General features: G+C 56.3%; 1 protein-coding gene across 4 annotated transcripts in view; it reads left to right on the top strand.

Annotated features, from left to right (window-relative positions):
• Nucleotides 1-18142, top strand: part of ABR (ABR activator of RhoGEF and GTPase) — a 181663-nt gene extending 163521 nt beyond the window's left edge. For 2 of the 4 annotated variants that reach the window (XM_036836211.1, XM_036836212.1), the window contains 7 exons: nt 6955-7014; nt 7273-7382; nt 8074-8213; nt 9290-9424; nt 10488-10593; nt 12805-12952; nt 13586-13675. In XM_036836211.1, the coding sequence (XP_036692106.1) occupies nt 6955-7014; nt 7273-7382; nt 8074-8213; nt 9290-9424; nt 10488-10593; nt 12805-12952; nt 13586-13675 (789 nt within the window). Of the gene's footprint in view, nt 1-6954; nt 7015-7272; nt 7383-8073; nt 8214-9289; nt 9425-10487; nt 10594-12804; nt 12953-13585 lie in introns of all 4 variants that reach the window. The other 2 variants (XM_036836209.1, XM_036836210.1) reach the window with 2 other exon arrangements.
• The last annotated feature ends 29 nt before the right edge of the window (nt 18143-18171 follow it).

Genomic DNA, 18171 nt, shown 5'->3' on the forward strand with positions numbered 1-18171 from the left:
TAGCCCTGACCAGTTCCTTTGCCAAGAGTGACCCTGTGCGTGTCAGCTCGTGGCCCTGAGCTGGGCGGGACAGCTTCCTGGCTGTTGGTTTGAGGCCTGGTTCTGGGGTGAAGTCTCCAGGCAGGGCAGGCCGTGGAGGGCAGGCCAGCTCTGAGGAAGACGGGGCCCCGGGGCTCGGGGCAAGACGGACCCTCTCTGAGTTCTGTCTGCAGCTGTGCCGGCCTGAGGGCTAAACGCGCGGCGGCACAGAGCAGGCTGAGCCCTGGAATGCAGGGCGCTGGGGGGGCAGGTCACAGTGGGTTCCACAGGGCTAACCTGGCTTCAATAAACGCCTCATTCAGAGCCGCTAAACCCTTCCCATATGTGGGCCTCAGGGAACTTCACAGTTCTGGGGGGCAGGGGAGGCAAGCTGAGGCGAAGTGGCCTCATCCCGGTGCCTGGCAGGACAGTCTGCACAGGCCTTTCGTGTGGCTGTCCTGGAGAGGGCGCCTGACCCTGCAGGGCCAGGGCTGGAGGGACAGAGCTTGCTTGGCCTTATGGTGGGGGGGCCCGGCCTCTGGGGAAATGGGGTCAGTTTACTGAGGCTGACCGTGGTCTCCCCTAAACCAGCTGCTGAGCTAGAAGCCAGCATACAGGCCCCAGCGCCCCCTCCCACTCCGCCCTGCCTCTCTTGAGTTTCTCTCAAGCGGCCACGTTGACGGAACCCTCCAGTACCCTTCCCGGGGGGGTGGGGAGGCAGGCTCTTGGCAGTGCCCTGTTTGTTCCCCCTGTTGCCAGCCCTACCATGCCTCTCACGCCTGTGGTCTGCCCCAATGACAGGCTGGCTTTGGTGTCCCAAGGGGACCAGCCCAGAGCATGTGCACGCACTTGGGGGAGGGCAGGAGAAGGCCAGCCGGGGCCGCCACCGTGGCCACTGACCTGGGAGCCGCAGGAAATGTACCCCCGTCAGACAAAACACCCGGCTCAGGGCCTGGTCTCCACGGCCCAGCGCTCAGCCTCCGGCCGGGTCCCCAAAACACAGCCACACCTCTGCCTTCTATTCGGTGTCCTGTTCGCCTGTGAGGGTGACAACTTCAGCTATACTATGGTTCACTGCACTTAGTTTTTTTTTTTTTAAGAAATTCACGTTCTTTTATTTATTTATTTATGACTGTGTTGAGTCTTCGTTTCTGTGCGAGGGCTTTCTCTAGTTGCGGCAAGTGGGGACCACTCCTCATCGCAGTGCGCGGGCCTCTCACCATCGCGGCCTCTCTTGTTGCGGAGCACAGGCTCCAGACGCGCAGGCTCAGTAATTGTGGCTCATGGGCCCAGTTGCTCCGTGGCATGTGGGATCTTCCCAGACCAGGGCTCGAACCCGTGTCCCCTGCATTGGCAGGCAGATTCTCAACCACTGCGCCACCAGGGAAGCCCTGCACTTAGTTTTTATCAGCCCCCAAAACAACTCTGGGCTTCAAGTGAAGTCCATGCCACCGACCCAGGACGGGCCCAGGATGCCAGGCCCCAGGCCCAGAGGGCAGAGGGTAGAGCAGTGCTCAACGAAAGAAAGAGTGGGGCCAGGCCCAAGAGGGACAGGAGATCAGGGGTCGTGCACAAGGAGGTGGGCTTCCTCAGGGCCTGTGCTGTGGAAATGACAGTGTGAGGTTTTGAGGGAAGAGGCTCAGCACCAAGGGGCCACAGGGTGGGAAAGTGGGGTCTTGGGAGCCCTTGGGAGCCCAGGTGAATACTGTTTTCACGGGTCCCTGTCACCCGCAAGCCCCGTGTTACCTCCCAAAGTAACTCTGCCGCTGCTCTGTGTTCTGTGCTGGGACTGTAGCTGCCAGTTGTGACAGGTTATCCCGCACTGACCCCTCCTTGTGGATTGAGGAGCCCACGTGAGGGCCCGCAGGAAGGGGCAGCAGCAGAAACCATCAGGAGACCGTCGGGCGGGCGAGCTGCGTGGTGGAGGGAGTGTGGGATGGTGGGAGGGCCGTGCCCACCGTCCGAAGGACTCTGTCACCTACTAGGGGGAGCAGGAAGGGGGCCCCCAAACTCGCCGGTGCCTCTGAAATCCCAAGCACTAGGAAGTGGCCGTGAACAGCTTTGGAGCCAGAGAGGAGAACATTAGGGTCTCCTGCCCCAGGCTGGGGAGAAACAGGTGAGAGGAAGGGCTTAGACCCCTCAGAGGGGACCCCTGAGGACATTCCTGAAACGAAGGCCACACCTGCCACCTGGGGGGTGTTTGGGTGCACATAGAGCGTCCTCCCCTGGGCTCAGGGCCTCAGATCCTCTCAGCCCCCTGCAAGGCTGGGGAGCCCATTTCCTGTCCTAGACGTGAGGCTGCTGAGGCCCAGGAAGGTGAGGCAGCCTCCCAGCCACCTGCCAGATTCTCTCTCAGACTCTGTGGGCTCCTTGCCTGGGATGCAGGATTCCCAGCAGGGGCCCAGGATGTTGTTGCAGGGGACCTGGGGGGTTCTCTCGGGGACATCAGTCCCAGAGGGCAGCGGCTTCTCCACAGGAGAGGTCTGAATGTGCAACCATGACCTGACCAGGTCTAAATGTAAAGGCAAAAAGGACATAATCGAGCTGCTCCCAGAGGCTGTGTTCAGCCACTCGTTTATAACTTTCTCCAGGATGTTCTATGGCCTGCTTTTGTCTCCTGCCTGTGCTCCTTGGGGCGAGCCCCACTGCGTTTTTGTTACCTGTGTGGTGAAGGAGGGGCCCCTCTTGGGGGGTTTCCCCAGCCTGGCCCTTCGCAGCCCCATCTGTGTCACTACCTCAGGTGATCTGGTGTCCCCCTGGTACCTGGTCCCCAGGCGGGGGGGGCACAGCACCTATCGGCTGGGACTGGAGGGTGAGAGGTCAGGTGTTCCTGTCCACTGACATCCAGGGAGCTGGTTCCTCCACCCCCAGCGCTAATCTAATCAGGAAATAGCAAAGTCCACATTTCCCAGGGGTTATAAATAACCACAGCAATTCAGACAGCACTATTTCTCTGGAAAATGTGCCATGTCCCTCTCTACTCTGCACCCTCCCTTCTCTGTCTTTAAAAGACATCCTGAAATAGACTTGGTTTCTGGAGGCTGCTGGCCTCCTGGGAGACAGGGCTTCGTTGTCGGGGCACCGAGAGGCTGGGCAGGCCTCCCCACGCGGGTAGCAGGGCCGCACCTGCAGAGGGGATTTGGAATAGGGCAGTGGCGGGACTCACAGTAAAACACGACAGTGCCACCTTACCCAGACCTGGCCTCAGACAGGCTGAAACAACAGCAAACTGTGCAGGGGACGGGGTCCTAGTGTGGCAGGGAGGCAGAGGGGAACTGAAGGTTCCTGAGGCCTGGAGTTATCTGGGAAGGCTTTCTGGAAGAAGCAGGGCTGGGATTAGGCCTTAGCATCAGCGTTTGCTAAGGCCCTGTCTCAGATGCTCCCAGGGAAACGTAGGGTTGCTACTTGGCAGCTGGAATAGAAGTGATGGGGAGGGAAGGAATGAAAGAATTGTACTGGAGTCGGCCTGCCAGCACCCAGGTCAGCCTGTGGTGCCAGACCGTGGAGGGCCGATGTCTCCTTTCTACATAAATCATCATCACAGCAGCTGCCTTGCCAAGAGGCAAGGACGCCAGGCTAGGTGCTGTACACCTAGCTGGGCTGGGCAGGATCTTGCAGGTTTAGCTGAGGCGAGTCAGGAATACTTGATTTTGTACCCCAGCTCTCACTTCCTAGGCGTGTAGCACTGGGCAAACTCCTCGTTCTCTTTAAGCCTTGGGGTCTCATCTGTAGAAGGGGAGCAGCTAGAAAGGCTTAAACCTCATGGGCTTGTTATGATGATTGATTGAGATGCTGTATGTAAGGGGTTTGTCATAGAGCCAGACTTACAGGAAATGCCCACAACACGTCAGTCGCTGTTACTATTTTCCATGGCAACGCTCTGAGGCAGGTATGGACACCCCTGTAGGGAAATTGAGGTTCCAGGAGGTTAAGTGACTTACCCACATTCACACAGTTGAGTGGAAGAGTGAACATTTGGACCCAGGTCGGTCTGACTCTCATTCCCTGCACGTTCCCCACTTGGGCTATGTCCACATAGCACTCAAGGACCCAGGGAGGGACCACTGGCTCAGTCCACAGCAGCTGCCAGGAGGTGCCAGGTCATGGGAGGCTAGGCCAGGGGAGGGGCACTAGGGTCCAGGAACACAGAATTGGCCTGAGGCTTATGCTGATGCCTGGAGAGACCTGCATTAGAAGCAGGTAGTCATTCCAGAATGTGTGTCCCAAGGGTAGTATCTGCCCCAGGGGACGAAGAGCAGTGGAGATGTCTCTACGCCAGGTGGCCACTGCTCGAGGTCAGGGCTGGGGACAGACCAAGGCCCTGTGTCCAAGACCCAGGATTCGGGAGGGGATGTGCCACAGGCCCGGTGAGGGTTGGGACAGAAAGTTTAGGGGAGGAAGGTGTCAGGGGCCCAGTAGGACTTGGCCCCGAGCCTTGTAGAACAGAGAGCCAGGGCAGCGGCCAGTCTGTGGGTCCCACACGCTTCCCTAGCATGCCTGAGATGGTGTTCAGTCCTCTCCACACCACCCTCCCTCTGTCCTGTTCTCCAGGCTGGGCCTGGGCCCAGATGCAGGGCCCAGACCCTGTCGGAGGCTTGGGTGCCCCCTGTCCCCAGCGGGTGTGTGGGTGATAGAAGGTGCGGGGGTCCTACCTCGAGCTGTAAGAAGCCCCGGGGCCCAGCCACCCTGGACTGACTCGGGTCCAGCTTTCCTTTGTGGCGAGGGGCCTGTTAGAGCAGCAGTGTTCAGACCATGGCGCACATGCCCTGGGGGTGCAGAGACGGTCCAGGGCTACGAGGGCAGGAGAGTTTGAAAGCAGTCAGCTTGCAGGTCCTCAGTTCCCAACAGTGCTATTGCCAAACAGCGACCCGCCAGAGAAGGGCCTTGCACCACCACCTCGCTCTGCAGGGGAGCCCGAGGCTTCCTGGAGACTCGGCTCAGGGCTCCCAGGCCTCCTGGGTGGCAACAGAGGGGCCACTTGAGGTGCTGATGTAGGAGTTGAGAAAGTAAAAGACTCTAAAAGCTGGGTTTCCGACCCTTTCGCAAGTCACTTGGTTTCCAGTTCTTTCTTTCCACAAAAGTGATGGAAATGGTCAGCTGAGATCATTTAAAATAAATATTGATAATAGGTATCTATGCAATTCAAGGCAAATACCGAGGAAAGAGGTTAAAGAATTGCAAACATTGCAATAATAAAACTATTTTCAGCCCCATCTACTTTATGTGAACAAGATGTTTCATCCTTTACATCTTTAAAGACCAAACCAAGGGACTTCCCTGGCGGTCCAGTGGTTAAGACTCCACACTTCCTCTGCAGGGGGCATGGGTTCTATCCCTGGTCGGGGAAATAAAATCCCACAAGCCGCACTGTGTGGCCAGGGAAAAAGAAAAAAAAAAAACCAAGCTCTTTAAGCAATGCTAAATGCTAATTAAATCATGTCACTCCCTGGGTAAAAATCTCGGTGGACTCTCATTAGAATAAAACCTTAATTAAAAAAATAAAATAAAAATTAAAAAAACAGTATTGATGCTAAAACCCCATTTCACCCTAGCAAATATTCGTGTACATACATGAACTAAAACAGAAAAAATGCTCTACCCATCTCATTAAGCGATGTAATTCCACCAAAATGGTACTTTGCTGCTGAGTATTTATTAAAATTTGTAATGTGTTGGTTAAATTTTTAATTATGTATTGCTAATCATTGTAATAACCAATTCAGAATATGTTTCAAACATTTGGAGCCTAGTGGTCTCAGGAAATCTTTCATTTCCATTTATACAGATATTTTTGTTGAAGCAAAATATAGGGTGAGGAATAAAAGACTTTAAAAAAGAAAAATGCAAACTAGGGCATATTTCTTTGGGAGAAATAGACTAGAAACACAAAATCAAGGAGAAAATGGAACATTGCAGGGTTTCTACAAGGGAAAGAAGAACTTGTTTATGTGTTTTTTAAATGGATGATGGTGGATATCAAATCACTATGGAATTTGGATTCCACTGAATACATTTAAAAGAATGATGTAACAGTTTTATTTTAAGATGTAAATATTTACAGTATTCTGGAAATTATATTCTTTGCAGCTATTTAAACTTGCTCTGGAAATATTCAGATGTTGACTTAAAAATGTGCCAGGGTGTGCATTGTTTTTCCAAATTACTTTATGGATGCACAAGGAAAAACAGTTCGAAGGCCACTGAGCCAGAGAAACGGCGTCCCGTTTGGTCACCTGTGAGGGATGTCTCTGTGCTTCCCCTGCCATCTCCACCTCCCTGGGGCTCCTGCCCAGTTTGGGGGCCTCCTCTACAGAGTGTTTGCTTTCTGGGAGACCAACCATTTACCCGTTATCTTACTGAGTCTTCACGACAGTCCAGCAAGGCAGGTTCTTTACTGGCTGCAGTGAACTGATGAAACAAATGAGGTTTAGCAAGGTGAAAACTTTCCAAGGTCACACAGTCGGCAGTGGCAGAGCTGTGATTCAGACCCAGGGCTCTTCACCTCTATGTGGCACCGCCTCCCGTTCACCACCTCCAGGCACACGGGCTACATCCCCTGCTGTCAACTCCAGTTCAGGAAGTTGAGCAAGTTGCTGACGGTTTGTGAGCCTCGGTTTCTGCATCTGTGAAATGGGGTGATAATACCCATCTCACAGGGTGGGGTAAGGAGTGAATGAGAGGTGATGGGTGAATGTGCCTAAGAGCGCACCCCACCTCCTTCCCAGAGTGGGGGCAGTCTTGCACTAGCCAGGGCAGGAGGGGCCTGGGGGCTGGAGCCCCCTGAAGGACTGATGTCAAGATAAGCATCAGCCCCCAGTTCCATCTTCCTGACCTTTTAGCCAACTTCTGAGCTGTGGCTGAGCAGCAGGGAGAGCTCTGGCTTGGTCTCAGCTGTCATCTCTCTCTCTCACGTCCTCTTTCTTTCTTTCTCTGCAGCTGGATCCACAAACTGTAGAAACGAAGAACTGGCACACAGATGTGATTGAGATGAATGGGGTGAGCCCAGAGAGATAGGAAGTGTCTGCACAGTGGGTGGGCAGCCTGGCCTCTGCTGGTGCCCTGCGGGGGCTGTCGGACCCCCGCCTCCTTAGCCCAGCCCCTCCCCCCTCTCCTCTGCCTGCACCCCTCCCGCTCCCACCCTGTAGGTGTTTCAGGGAGCCCTGGGTGGGAGAGGTAGCCCTTGTTTGCAGTCCTGGGGGGCACTCCTCGGGCACTCACGCCCTGGGGGATTGTGCCTGCCTTGCCCCCAACCAGATCAAAGTGGAATTCTCCATGAAATTCACCAGCCGAGACATGAGCCTGAAGAGGACCCCGTCCAAAAAGCAGACCGGCGTCTTCGGTGTGAAGATCAGCGTGGTGACCAAGTAGGTGTTGCGCCCAGGGTCCCTGCCAGCCCTGCCCTTCAGGCGCCCCGCCCTCGTCTGGCCCCTCAACAATCACTTTCCAGTTCAACAGTCACAACGGCCAGTTTGGAGGGCAAAAGTGGCCTGCAGAGGTGTGTTCTCTGCCTCACACGATGCTTTAGAAATAAATGAGCCAGCACTTAAGCATTGGGAGACTGCACATGAAGATCCCAGATCGTCAGCTTCTTGTAATAGGTGGGAAGATGTGACAACTGTAGGCCCGAGTCTTGGTGTGACGGTGGCAGGCTGGAATCCAGGAGTGGCTGCTCCTTGGGAGAGGGCACCCTTCAGCCTCCCGCCCTCCCCTTGTCTCCAGGACCTGGCCCACCCCCCTCTGTAGGTGACCTGCTGGGTGCCCCCACAGCATTTGAATCTGAGCCCTCTGTTCTGAGGAACACTCTTCCTTTAGTCTTTGGGTTGATCTCCTAAAACTTCCTCCCTCCCACCTTTGTCCCCTGCTGTCCCTCAGCGTGCAGGCAGGCTGTTGGGGTGGGGTGGCGTGGCCTCTTTCTCAGCCCTCTCCTTGCCCCCCACCTCCTGATCCCAGAAGCCAGAGCTCTCCAAGGCCAAGGTTTGAAGAGAAGGGGTACATACCGCTCTCACTGGGGGGCCTCCCTCCATCCTCCCTCCCCTCACATCCCCTCCCCACCAGGCGGGAGCGCTCCAAGGTGCCCTACATCGTCCGGCAGTGTGTGGAGGAGGTGGAGAAGAGGGGCATCGAGGAGGTTGGCATCTACCGGATATCAGGGGTGGCCACAGACATCCAGGCGCTGAAGGCCGTCTTTGATGCCAGTGAGTCGGGGAGGCCCAGCTGGGCAGCAGCGGGGAGGGGGCGCTCCGGCAGGCTCGTGGGGCTGGGAGGAGAGCGCAGCGGAAGCGGGAGGCTTTTCCACGGAGAGGCCTGGACGAGCCAATGGCAGAGGAGCCTCGGTCTGTGAACTACAGCCCAGCATGGCATGGGGTGACCCCCTGCCCTCCAGTCTCTTGTCCATTGCTACAGATTAGGAAACTGAGCCTCAGAGAGGCCAAGTCACTTGCCCAGGATTACTCAGTATATAGGCTTTGAGCCTGATTTAAACTCAGATCTTTCGGGTTCCAGAGTCTGTGTTCCTGGCTTTCTTGCTGGCTCCCTGGTGCCCGGTGGGCTGCAGGGAAACTAAAGGGCTTTGAGCCTGGGTTGGCTGGCACGGGCACCCCCGCCTTCTCCCGGGCCCCCAGTGCCCTCTGGGAGGGGCACTGCTGCCTCTCGCTTTGACTGTAGGCTCCTCGGTGGTGGCGCCTGACCTTTCTGGTTCTTTCCCCTATCTCGCCATTCAGGCTGCAGCAACAGCACACCCAGTAGTCAGGACACCTGAACTGGCCGGGCAGTGCTGATTCCATGGGAGCTGAGAGGGGGCCCGGTGGGTGTGGGCAGCTGCCCGGCAGACGTGTTCGGGGAGCCTGGGGTGGGGAGCTGGGGACGTGCTGGCACACGGCTCCTCTGTGCCACCTGGAAGCTGAGGCTTTGTCGGAACATGATTTTAGGTATAAAAAATGTGCAGCGCCTTCCAGAGAGGGGCTTAGCAGTGGGGAGATTCCAGTTGGAAGGAGGGCATGTGACACGTGGTGTGAGTGTGGCTCCAGGACTCTGGATGATGATCTATGCTCCCCTCCCCCCACGGAGCTGAGTCACAAGCCACCTGTGGGCACTACCTACATCCTGCCATTCCTGGGGAGACCAGACCGGAGACAGAGTGGGGGGGTGTCCCGGGCAAGCTGTCTCAGGATGGGTATAGGGACGGAACAGGGCTACTTGCCCAGCTGAGGGCTGCGTGGGGGACGGAGGTGGCTCAGCCGGCACAGCCCCTGACCTCCCGTCTCCCCTACAGATAACAAGGACATCCTGCTGATGCTGAGTGACATGGACATCAACGCCATCGCTGGCACCCTCAAGCTGTACTTCCGGGAGCTGCCCGAGCCCCTCCTCACAGACCGACTTTACCCAGCCTTCATGGAGGGCATCGGTGAGCCTGCAGTGGGGGCCTGAGGGCTGGGCTGAGCCAGGCCTCCCTGACCAGTAAAGAGTGAGAGAGGAGATCTGCGGCTTCCCTTGCTTGTTGATCTGCCCAGTGCATGGGGCCGTGTGGCTGAGTGGCCTGGAGGGCAAGGTGTGGCCTGCTGGGGCCTCATCTGGAGGCTGGACCCTCTCTCCCCTGCCCCTTTCCCGTCTCATCCCTCTGGGCTGCCCTCTGTGCTTCCTCTTTGGACACTGACCTCCTTGCCTAGAAACCCAGGCATCCAGGGAAATCTGCCCTGAGGTGGGTGGTCAGGGGCTGGTGCCCTGGGGCCAAGAAGAAGTGAGCTGGTGTACACTTGACATGGCCTGTACCGAGCCTTCCAAAAGGAGCACTGTCTCATCTCTGACCTTTGCCCAGGGTGGGGAGGAAGCTGGGAGCCCTGGCTGGCAGGGCTCCGGCCTCTACCCACCTGGGCCAAATCCTGGCCTGGGCGCATCCCTCCTGCCTTGTCTTCTCCTGGGTTGGATCACAGGAATGAGGAGCCCATGGAAGGCAGCTCACTGCTGGGCTCTGGCAGCGGAGGTGCTTGAAAAAGAACATTCAGGGAATTCCCTGGTGGTCCAGTGGTTAGGACTCCGTGCTCTCACTGCAGAGGGCCTGGTTTCAATCCCTGCTCAGGGAACTAAGATTCCACAAGCCGTGTGGTGCGGCCAAAAAAAGAGAGAGAGAACATTCATGCCATGACATCACTGTCTTAAACTCAGCCTTACAGTCCAGGTATGGGGAATGGCTCCAGCCCCAAAGGCCTCTGCAGGGCGGGGAAGAACAGTGTCTGCTGCCCACCAGCCTGCCTCCTGGCTGAGTTACAGGTTGTGGTGGGGCCTCCTGTAGGAACCTCCAGTAGCCCACCGCTGGGGAAATACCAGGCCCTTCCCTGCAGGGTCTGCTCCCCTGACCCCCTGCAGCCTGGGCTTTCCCGCAGCGTCCCGCAGCCTCCTGACCACAGGGCACTGGCTAAGGCCTCCCTGCCCCGAGCCAAGCCCCGCCCCAGCGCCTTCTCTCCCCACAGCCCTGTCAGACCCTGCTGCCAAGGAAAACTGCATGATGCACCTGCTCCGCTCCCTGCCAGACCCCAACCTCATCACCTTCCTCTTCCTGCTGGAACACTTGAAAAGGTAATGGGGAGGGGCCCAGTCCAGGGGAGGGGGCAGGGAGCCAGGGCAGGCTTCAGCTGGGGGGAGGACACATCCACTGGGGAACCCACAGCCTCCGTGCCTCCAAGTGGGTGCTGGTGTCTGCTGGTGTCTGCTGGGACACCATAGCAGGGTGAGAGTTTGCTCTTCAAATTCTTGTGTTCACATTCTTCTCTTTTGGGAAATACTTGGGTCCTAATGGCAACCTCAAATACTGGCCACAGAATGCTTAGAAAGGCAGGGCTAGCGCCAAGGACTGTAGGTGGATTTTACAGTCAGTAGGTCATTCGGTCCACTTAGCATTTTTTAAACGGAGTAGGAGAGACAGCCTCGCGGTGCGCTGCGAGCAGCAAGTGTGCCTATTGTTCTGTTCAGTTACGCACATTGCATGTGCTGGACGATCGGGTCAAACGTGTGTGTGCGTGTGTGTGTGTGTGTGTGTGCGTTTGTGGGTCACAGTCAAAAAAATCTGAAGCCCGCTGGTCTTGACCCACAGCTCATTGAACAGATAGGGAATCTGAGTCCCCAGCCCAGCAGGGACTTGCCTGGGGTTAGCAGCAGCTCTGCCCTTAGAAGCCACATCTCCCAGATCCTAAACTACAGCCCTTCCGACCTTCTCCTCTGCCCCCTCCACAGTCAGGTCAAACCAACAGCTGCTCAAGTTACGCCTGCAGCAAAGTTCATACTGGAAGCTAGCCCTGACGGTGACCTTGTCACTAACTTTTTTTTTTTTTTTTTTTTGTCACTCACTTTTGAGTCCAGGACCGGTCCCAGGTGTGAGTGGGGAGGAAAAGTCCCCAGGCGTCCTTTAAGTCCATTTGCCACCCGGGACCAGGGAGCCCCTGGTGAGGGGCCGTGAGCCCTCAGGCCCAGGCTCCCAGTGGCGGCTCGGCCACCAGGCCAGGCCAGGCTCTGGAGGGCCAGAGACCTGGGAACGCCTGGGCTGCTGTCTTGTTTTTCCCATTATGAGACATTTTCCCTCTGGTTTGGCCAGGACCGAAGTCCCAACCAATTCCCAAATAGTTTGGCGAGCACTGCGGGGAGGATACACAGAGGAGGGATGGGAAGGAAAATTCATTAGGTTTTCCACCCTGGGAACCGGGCACACTCTGTTCCCACATCTGGGCCCTGGCTGGGGTGTGTGTGTGTGTGTGTGTGGTGAGGGGCTGGGCCAGCTGCACAGCTGCCTCCTGGCATGGCAGTGTTTTTCTGCCTGTTTCCAAAGCAGTCAGCAGGCGCATCCATGGCTCCGGCCTGGAGGGTGGAGTGACGGTGTAGTGGGAGTGGGGCGAGGGGCGCTGTTCGGGGTGGCTGGGTCTCAGCCCCAGAAACACTGCTTGGGACCGGGGGGGGGCACAGGGCCTCTCTGATGAGTTGGGTGGTACTGAGCCTGCTGGACACCAGCCACAGATGGCAGCCCCTGCTGTCACTCGGGAAATATCTACAGAGCATCTGGCTTATTATGCAAGAGAAGCAGAGGAAGATCCAAAGGGAGGCAGCTCTGGAGCCCCATGAGGCAGACCCTTCTGGAAAAGCTTGGGAGAACAGCCCCTGGGCTCCATCTGGGATGAGGGTTGTTCCTGCCACAGCGCAGCAGGCAGAGCCTCAGGCCTTTGCCCCCTGCCCAGCCCCGCCTGCTCGGACTCTTCCTCAGGGCCCCACTCCACGGCTGGGCTGATTGTGGGGAACGCACGGGGTCGGGAAGACCATGGGCTCTGGAGGCAAACTGCCTGGGTTCACATCCCAGCTCTGCCACTTGCTAGCTTTGTAACCTCGGGCAAGTCACTTAACCTCTCTGTACTCTGGTTTCTTCATCTGTACAGTGGAGATGATAATATTACCTACCCAAAGGTTTGTGATGAGCATGAATTATTATAGGGAAAGTTCTTGAACCAGTGATAGTATCTCTAAGGCAAGGGAGTTGGAGTGGGTCCTTCTGGCTCTGACAGTTTACCATCAGTTCAAGGGGTGGCCCAGGAGCTGGGAATCTGTTATTGGAACGTACTGGAACATAGCTCGGAACTTGGTCCCTTGGCTGAGTCCCCTCCCTACCAAGCGGTCTCTACCCTCAGGAGAGGGAGGCTAGTGACCACCTGTGGGAATCCTTCCAGGAGTGGTAACAGCCAAGGGTCTGGAGCCCCACACGGCTGCCAGAAATGACTTTTTTCTCCCCTCCCCTCCCCTCCCCGCCAGGGTTGCTGAGAAGGAGCCCGTCAACAAGATGTCCCTTCACAACCTGGCTACTGTGTTTGGCCCCACGTTACTGAGACCCTCAGAAGTGGAGAGCAAAGCACACCTCACGTCGGCTGCCGACATCTGGTCCCACGATGTCATGGCACAGGTACCTACGCGCTGCCCAGGCCTGCGGCTGCTGGAGGGAAGAGACAAGCCTCCCTGAGGGGTGGAGAGAGAACAGCTAGGACTCCTAACCCCCTCCCCTCCTGACAGCGGGGATGATGGTCCGTAGGATGTCACCAGGGAGGCAGGGCTCTGGACAGTCCTGCTGAAAAGTAGGAACCTAGACCAGGGGCCCAGAGGTTGTCTGTCTCAAGTGCTGGCTGCAATCCTGGGAGTGCCTGGGCCTCAGAAAGCAAGCCTAGGGGTATCAGAAAAATCTGGGGCCTTGTCCCCACGCATGGAAGCTCTAGCATCGCTTCCAGGATCAGGAAGCTTCCCTGGGAGCCCTACAAGACCCAGGGCAGGGTCTGGTCTGAAGCAGGGCTGCCAAGCCAAAGCCAAGCTTCTGGAGCAGGTTGGAAGTTTATGACTGAGGTTGGGGAAGTGGCCCCAGGCTCCCCACCCTCTGCCCTGCAGCGCCCTCTACTGCTGCAAATGGGCAGTCACACCTGGGCTTCTGAGGAAGGGGAAGCGGGGAGCCACAGGGGCCCAGCCTGGAGACCACGTCTTCTCAGCGGGTCGGAGGAGGGCCTCCAGGGCGAGGACCCCAGCCTCAGTCTCCCTTGTCTTCCCGCAGGTCCAGGTCCTCCTCTACTACCTGCAGCACCCCCCCATTTCCTTCGCAGAACTGAAGCGGAACACACTGTACTTCTCCACCGATGTGTAGCCCGAGGTGGGAGCGTCTGGGCGGGGTGGCCCGAGCCAGCCTCTCCAGCCGGGGACCCAACCCAGACTTGAAGGACTACAATAGAGAACTCCCAAACCCAGCGCTCCAGACTCCAAGGGACACAGATTTCCAAGAACTGGAAGACGTGCATCTTTTGTGCCACCTTGTACAAAGCCAGCTGACCCGGCCCCAGCCTTGCTGCGCACCCCGGGCTCTGCCCTCTGTTCCTCTAGTTGTGTCTAATGCTCCGTGCTGTTCGGGAATTGTTTTACGTCTACTTGTCATGCAGGAAAGGTAGTGACCGACCCGGTGTGGGCACACAGACAGCCTGCTTTGTTCTTTCATTTCCTCCAACACTTTCTTTCCTCCTGAGTCCAGTCCAAGGGCTTTTATTTTGCGCTCTGTGACTGCTGCCAGCTTCTCCTCTCTTGGCCCTGCTCCCAGATCGCAGTCATCCTGGCAGCCTCCCCTTGGTCTTCCTCCGCCCTCTCCTCCCTCCCAGGCTGCCTGCATGCATGTGCAGCCTTGGTTTTTGATCCAGCGCCTCGAAAGCTCTGAGGAGGCCCTGGGCGGCGGTGGCAGTGGTGGCCCGTGCCATGCCGCTGCCTGCCGCCCCCGGCCTCTCCTTGCCCTCTGCCTGCGGAAGCGCACCTGCTTGCCTTGCCGCCTGTGCAAATGTTGGACAAGGAGACGGACTCACACTAATCCTCAGCTTAGCACAGGCTGGAGAGCGGATTTCTGGGATTTTTCCACCTGAGAATCTCCATTTCTGGGTTTATCTGTTCTGTCTCCAGTACCAGTGAGGCATCTTTGACTGTTTCTTCTGCTTTTCAGTTCCTTTTCCGTTGGTGTTCTATTTCCTTTGAGTATAAAGACTCACAAGTGACCTGCTATCAAGGTAGCCAGAGGGTCAGGAAAGAATTGGGGGAGGTGGGAGGGTCAGGCCGCCGAGGAAAAAGGACAGGTGGGACGTTGAGAGGAGCGCCAGGGAGCGCTGGGTGTCCTGGGCTGGGGGGAAAGAGGCTCTCGGCAGCAAGCAGTTGTGGTGGCTTTTCTCGTGGAGCTGGGCTTCTGGGAGGGCAGCTACTATGGCTGAAGCAGGTGTCCGGAAACAGGCAGGTTCTGTCCAGGAGGGCTAGACCTTCCCGGTGCCTCCCGTACCTCGTGGCACCTTTGCCTTAGGGTTTACACTTTCTCCACAGCCAAGCACTGCCAGGGGCAGCCCCCACGGCCACGTGTGCTCCAGGCCCTGGGAAAGGCAGGCACGGTCCAGCTAGCCAGCCGTCATGGTGCTGCCTTCCACCCCCGGCTTCTAGATGCAGCCTTGCGGGTGAACTCGGGGAAACTCCAGGAGCTGGGGAAGAATGAGGAGACACAGGTACCTGCCTCTCTTGGGACTGGGTTTTGCAGGGGACCCTCGTGTGGACGCTCTGCTCCAGAGTAGGGGATCAGCAGGTTCCGATCCCAACGCCGAGGCCCGCTGCTCAGCACTGGAAAGGAGTGAGAAGTACCTCCAAAGTGCAATTTCTTCCCACCTGAGCAGCGGCCGCCGGCCTCTGGCAGTTAGCCTGGGAGGGCAGGCACTCCCGGGCTGCAGAGATCGGCGCTGCAGTACACAGCTCCCTGGCTCTCCCATGTGGCGGAGACTGGATGCTAGGCCCTCAGGATCGGAGAGAAGAGCTCCCCTAGCTTGAGCTCAGGGCTGTTTTAAAGAAGGGTTTAGGGCCCTAAAGCCGTAGCACTTGCTCAGTGAGAGGAAGGGCCCTTTCTCATCTTGTTTACACCTGTTGCCCAATCATGGGCAGAACGGTACACATTCTGTGCACATCGGAGGAAAGAGATGCCTAAGAGGAGGGAAATACTGACCCCCTAGCTGCCTGCTAGCAGCTTAGCAAGGAGCCCTGCTCCCTGAGACGGGGGAGAGAAAGAAGGCCGCTTGAGTCTAAAGATCCCCAGTGTCTGATCATCCCTGGAGTCTGCTCGGCACTCAGGAGCTAGTATGTGGCATGGAAGGCTCTTGCTTCCACAGCCATTGACTGGAATGAACTGGGGGCCCAGCTAGAGCTATTTACAGCCCCAAATGGGTGCCTCCCACCTCCCCAAAACAAGGGAGGTTTGCTTCTCAGCATCAGGTAGCTACCGCAGCCCCCCAACCTCAGTTAGGCAATGAGAATGGGAGGAAGGCCGGAAGGGCTGAGAAATGCAAAAGGCTCAGAATATTTATAAATTCCACCCCCAAGAGTGGGGAGGGTCGGGTACCAGACCTGGACTGAGCTGCACCAAGGAAATAGCCCATGGGTTCTCCTACGAGACAGGGACTGTGCAGCCCAGAAGCCCCAGCCACTGTGCCCAGCAGGGCAGGCTGTGCCAACAGAGGCCCATCAGACAGGCTACAGGAATCCTGCACGCCTGTCCTTGCTGGCAACAGCTGTGGGCTGCCGGTGTTTGCTGATACAGGTAGGATGGGACACTTCATTAATATTTGACTTTAATAAGTTGGTAAGGATATATTTTTCTTTGGTCTATGTTCTGTTTCAACTTACGTAGATTATAAATTGATGTAAACCACGTGAGAGGAAAATGTTAATAAAAAAAAAATGCAAAGCCCCAACATTTGCACACAACTCAGCCCTGTGGTGTGGACGTTTGTGTTCTCAGGAGTCCAGGGAAGACCACCAATCTAAATATTTAACTCTTCCAGCTGCATCCAGATGTGCTTCCAAGAATCTATTTACCTAGTGAACTCCCCCTTGAGCTTCCCTTCGGCCTGTGGGGACTGTGGCAGTTTTGGGGGGAGGTGAGCCCACGCCCTCTCCTTGCTCTTTCACAAACGCCTCCAGCTCAGTCACCAGCCAGTGCTTTTCATGAAATACAACTGCCCCACCAGGGACGTGGCCATCAGTATGCCTCAGAGAGATGGCAGGAAGTTGTCCATTCAAGTGGAGGCTTATTTTATGTAAACTTTTCTCTACATTTTCCTTGGAAGTAGGTCTTTGGGGCAGCCTTTTGTCCTAATCTGCTTGTTGGAGAGGCTGGATCCCCTAGAGGGCCCATCCTCCCTGTAAGAGAGCTAGTGGGGTTAATGTAGGCTCCCACCAGCCTAAGCCATTGGACACTGTGTTTATTCTGGAGATCAGGAACAGATGTCTCTGAAAATTGGTGTTTGGTTTATGAGCTCATACTGCCTCCTTAGCCATCTAAAACAGGAAACTATTCATCTCCTCTCTTGATTGAATAGTCAACGTGGACAATGCTTGGCTTATTGAACTGATGGCTACTGACAGCCCGGGGCTCATCTTTTTCAAGGCAGTCGTGAGGGCAGAGTTTCCTGTACTCAGTCAGTCAATGTATTTGACCCCACGCACTAGACTGGATGGTAGAAGATGCTGGGCTTCTAGCACTGTAACAGGTGCCAGGGTAGGAGTATCTACTCTTGCTCTAAGTGCTTATAGGTGACTTATTTGCGGACGGTAGAGGAAACACTCCTACATTTGTTCTCTGACCTGTGAGGATACTCCAGCCAGCCTAGCAGCAGTGAAGCCTCGTGACTGAGACTGGGACAGGCATTCTATAGAATTCCCCATAGAAGGACATAGCCTTGTGTACTAGCTCACTCATTCCAAAGGCAACAGCAGACGTGGCCAGAGGAAGGTGTTACCAGCTGGGTTTGACATTATCTCACACACACACTCACTCAGGATGTCTGGATGGTTCAGCTGAGTCTGAATTATGGTTAAGGGTGGGTGAGCTGGAAGACAGCAGACCAGGGGGCAGAAAGCCAAAAAAAGGCAAAAAGGCAAAGGTAGAACAAAGGAGACGTTACCACTGGCTTAAGGTGGCTGGAATTACGTGGCCCCCACCAAGCTACCTGCCTGTCCTGAGTTCATCTTCACCCCACCACCAAGGCACCCGAGTAAAGCAGCACCTGTGGCAGATCCCAAGTGTAAAAGGCTGTTTCTTTGCATATGGCACAGAATTAGGCTGAGCTGCTACTGTCAGAAAAAGGCTACCAGGTCAAGTCAAAAACACGGATATGTTTAAGGGAGGAAAAAACCACTGACGCCAGAGAAACAAACACAGTGGTGGTGGACAGCTCCTCAGGGCGGTCTGATCGTAGCCAGTGGCCGCTGTGACTTAGTCACCAGGATGACCAGAGCAGGACCCTTCACACACTGTGTCCTCGAGCCGGGCCTGGTCTGGTGGTCAGAGCAGAACACCAATGTGTGGTTTAGACCGCAGGCATTCCCACTGGCCCGCCCACGGGAGGGTTGTTTTAGAAGAGGCCAGCAGGGGTTATGCGTGGAATTTCAACGCATCCTAGGACACGGCTAGGCTGGGCTTCTTTAGGGGAAGGCCCTGGCCAATGCAACAATCTCAGTGAGGATAACACTACTCTGCAGACCCTGGGAACCTAACATTCCCAAACTTCTCAGGAGTTTGCTCACGCTTTCCCTATGTATGTTCAATCTCTGGGCACCTGGAACCATTTTTGGCAA

The sequence above is a fragment of the Balaenoptera musculus genome, chromosome 20, assembly GCF_009873245.2.
Source record: "Balaenoptera musculus isolate JJ_BM4_2016_0621 chromosome 20, mBalMus1.pri.v3, whole genome shotgun sequence".
NCBI lineage: Eukaryota > Metazoa > Chordata > Mammalia > Artiodactyla > Balaenopteridae > Balaenoptera > Balaenoptera musculus.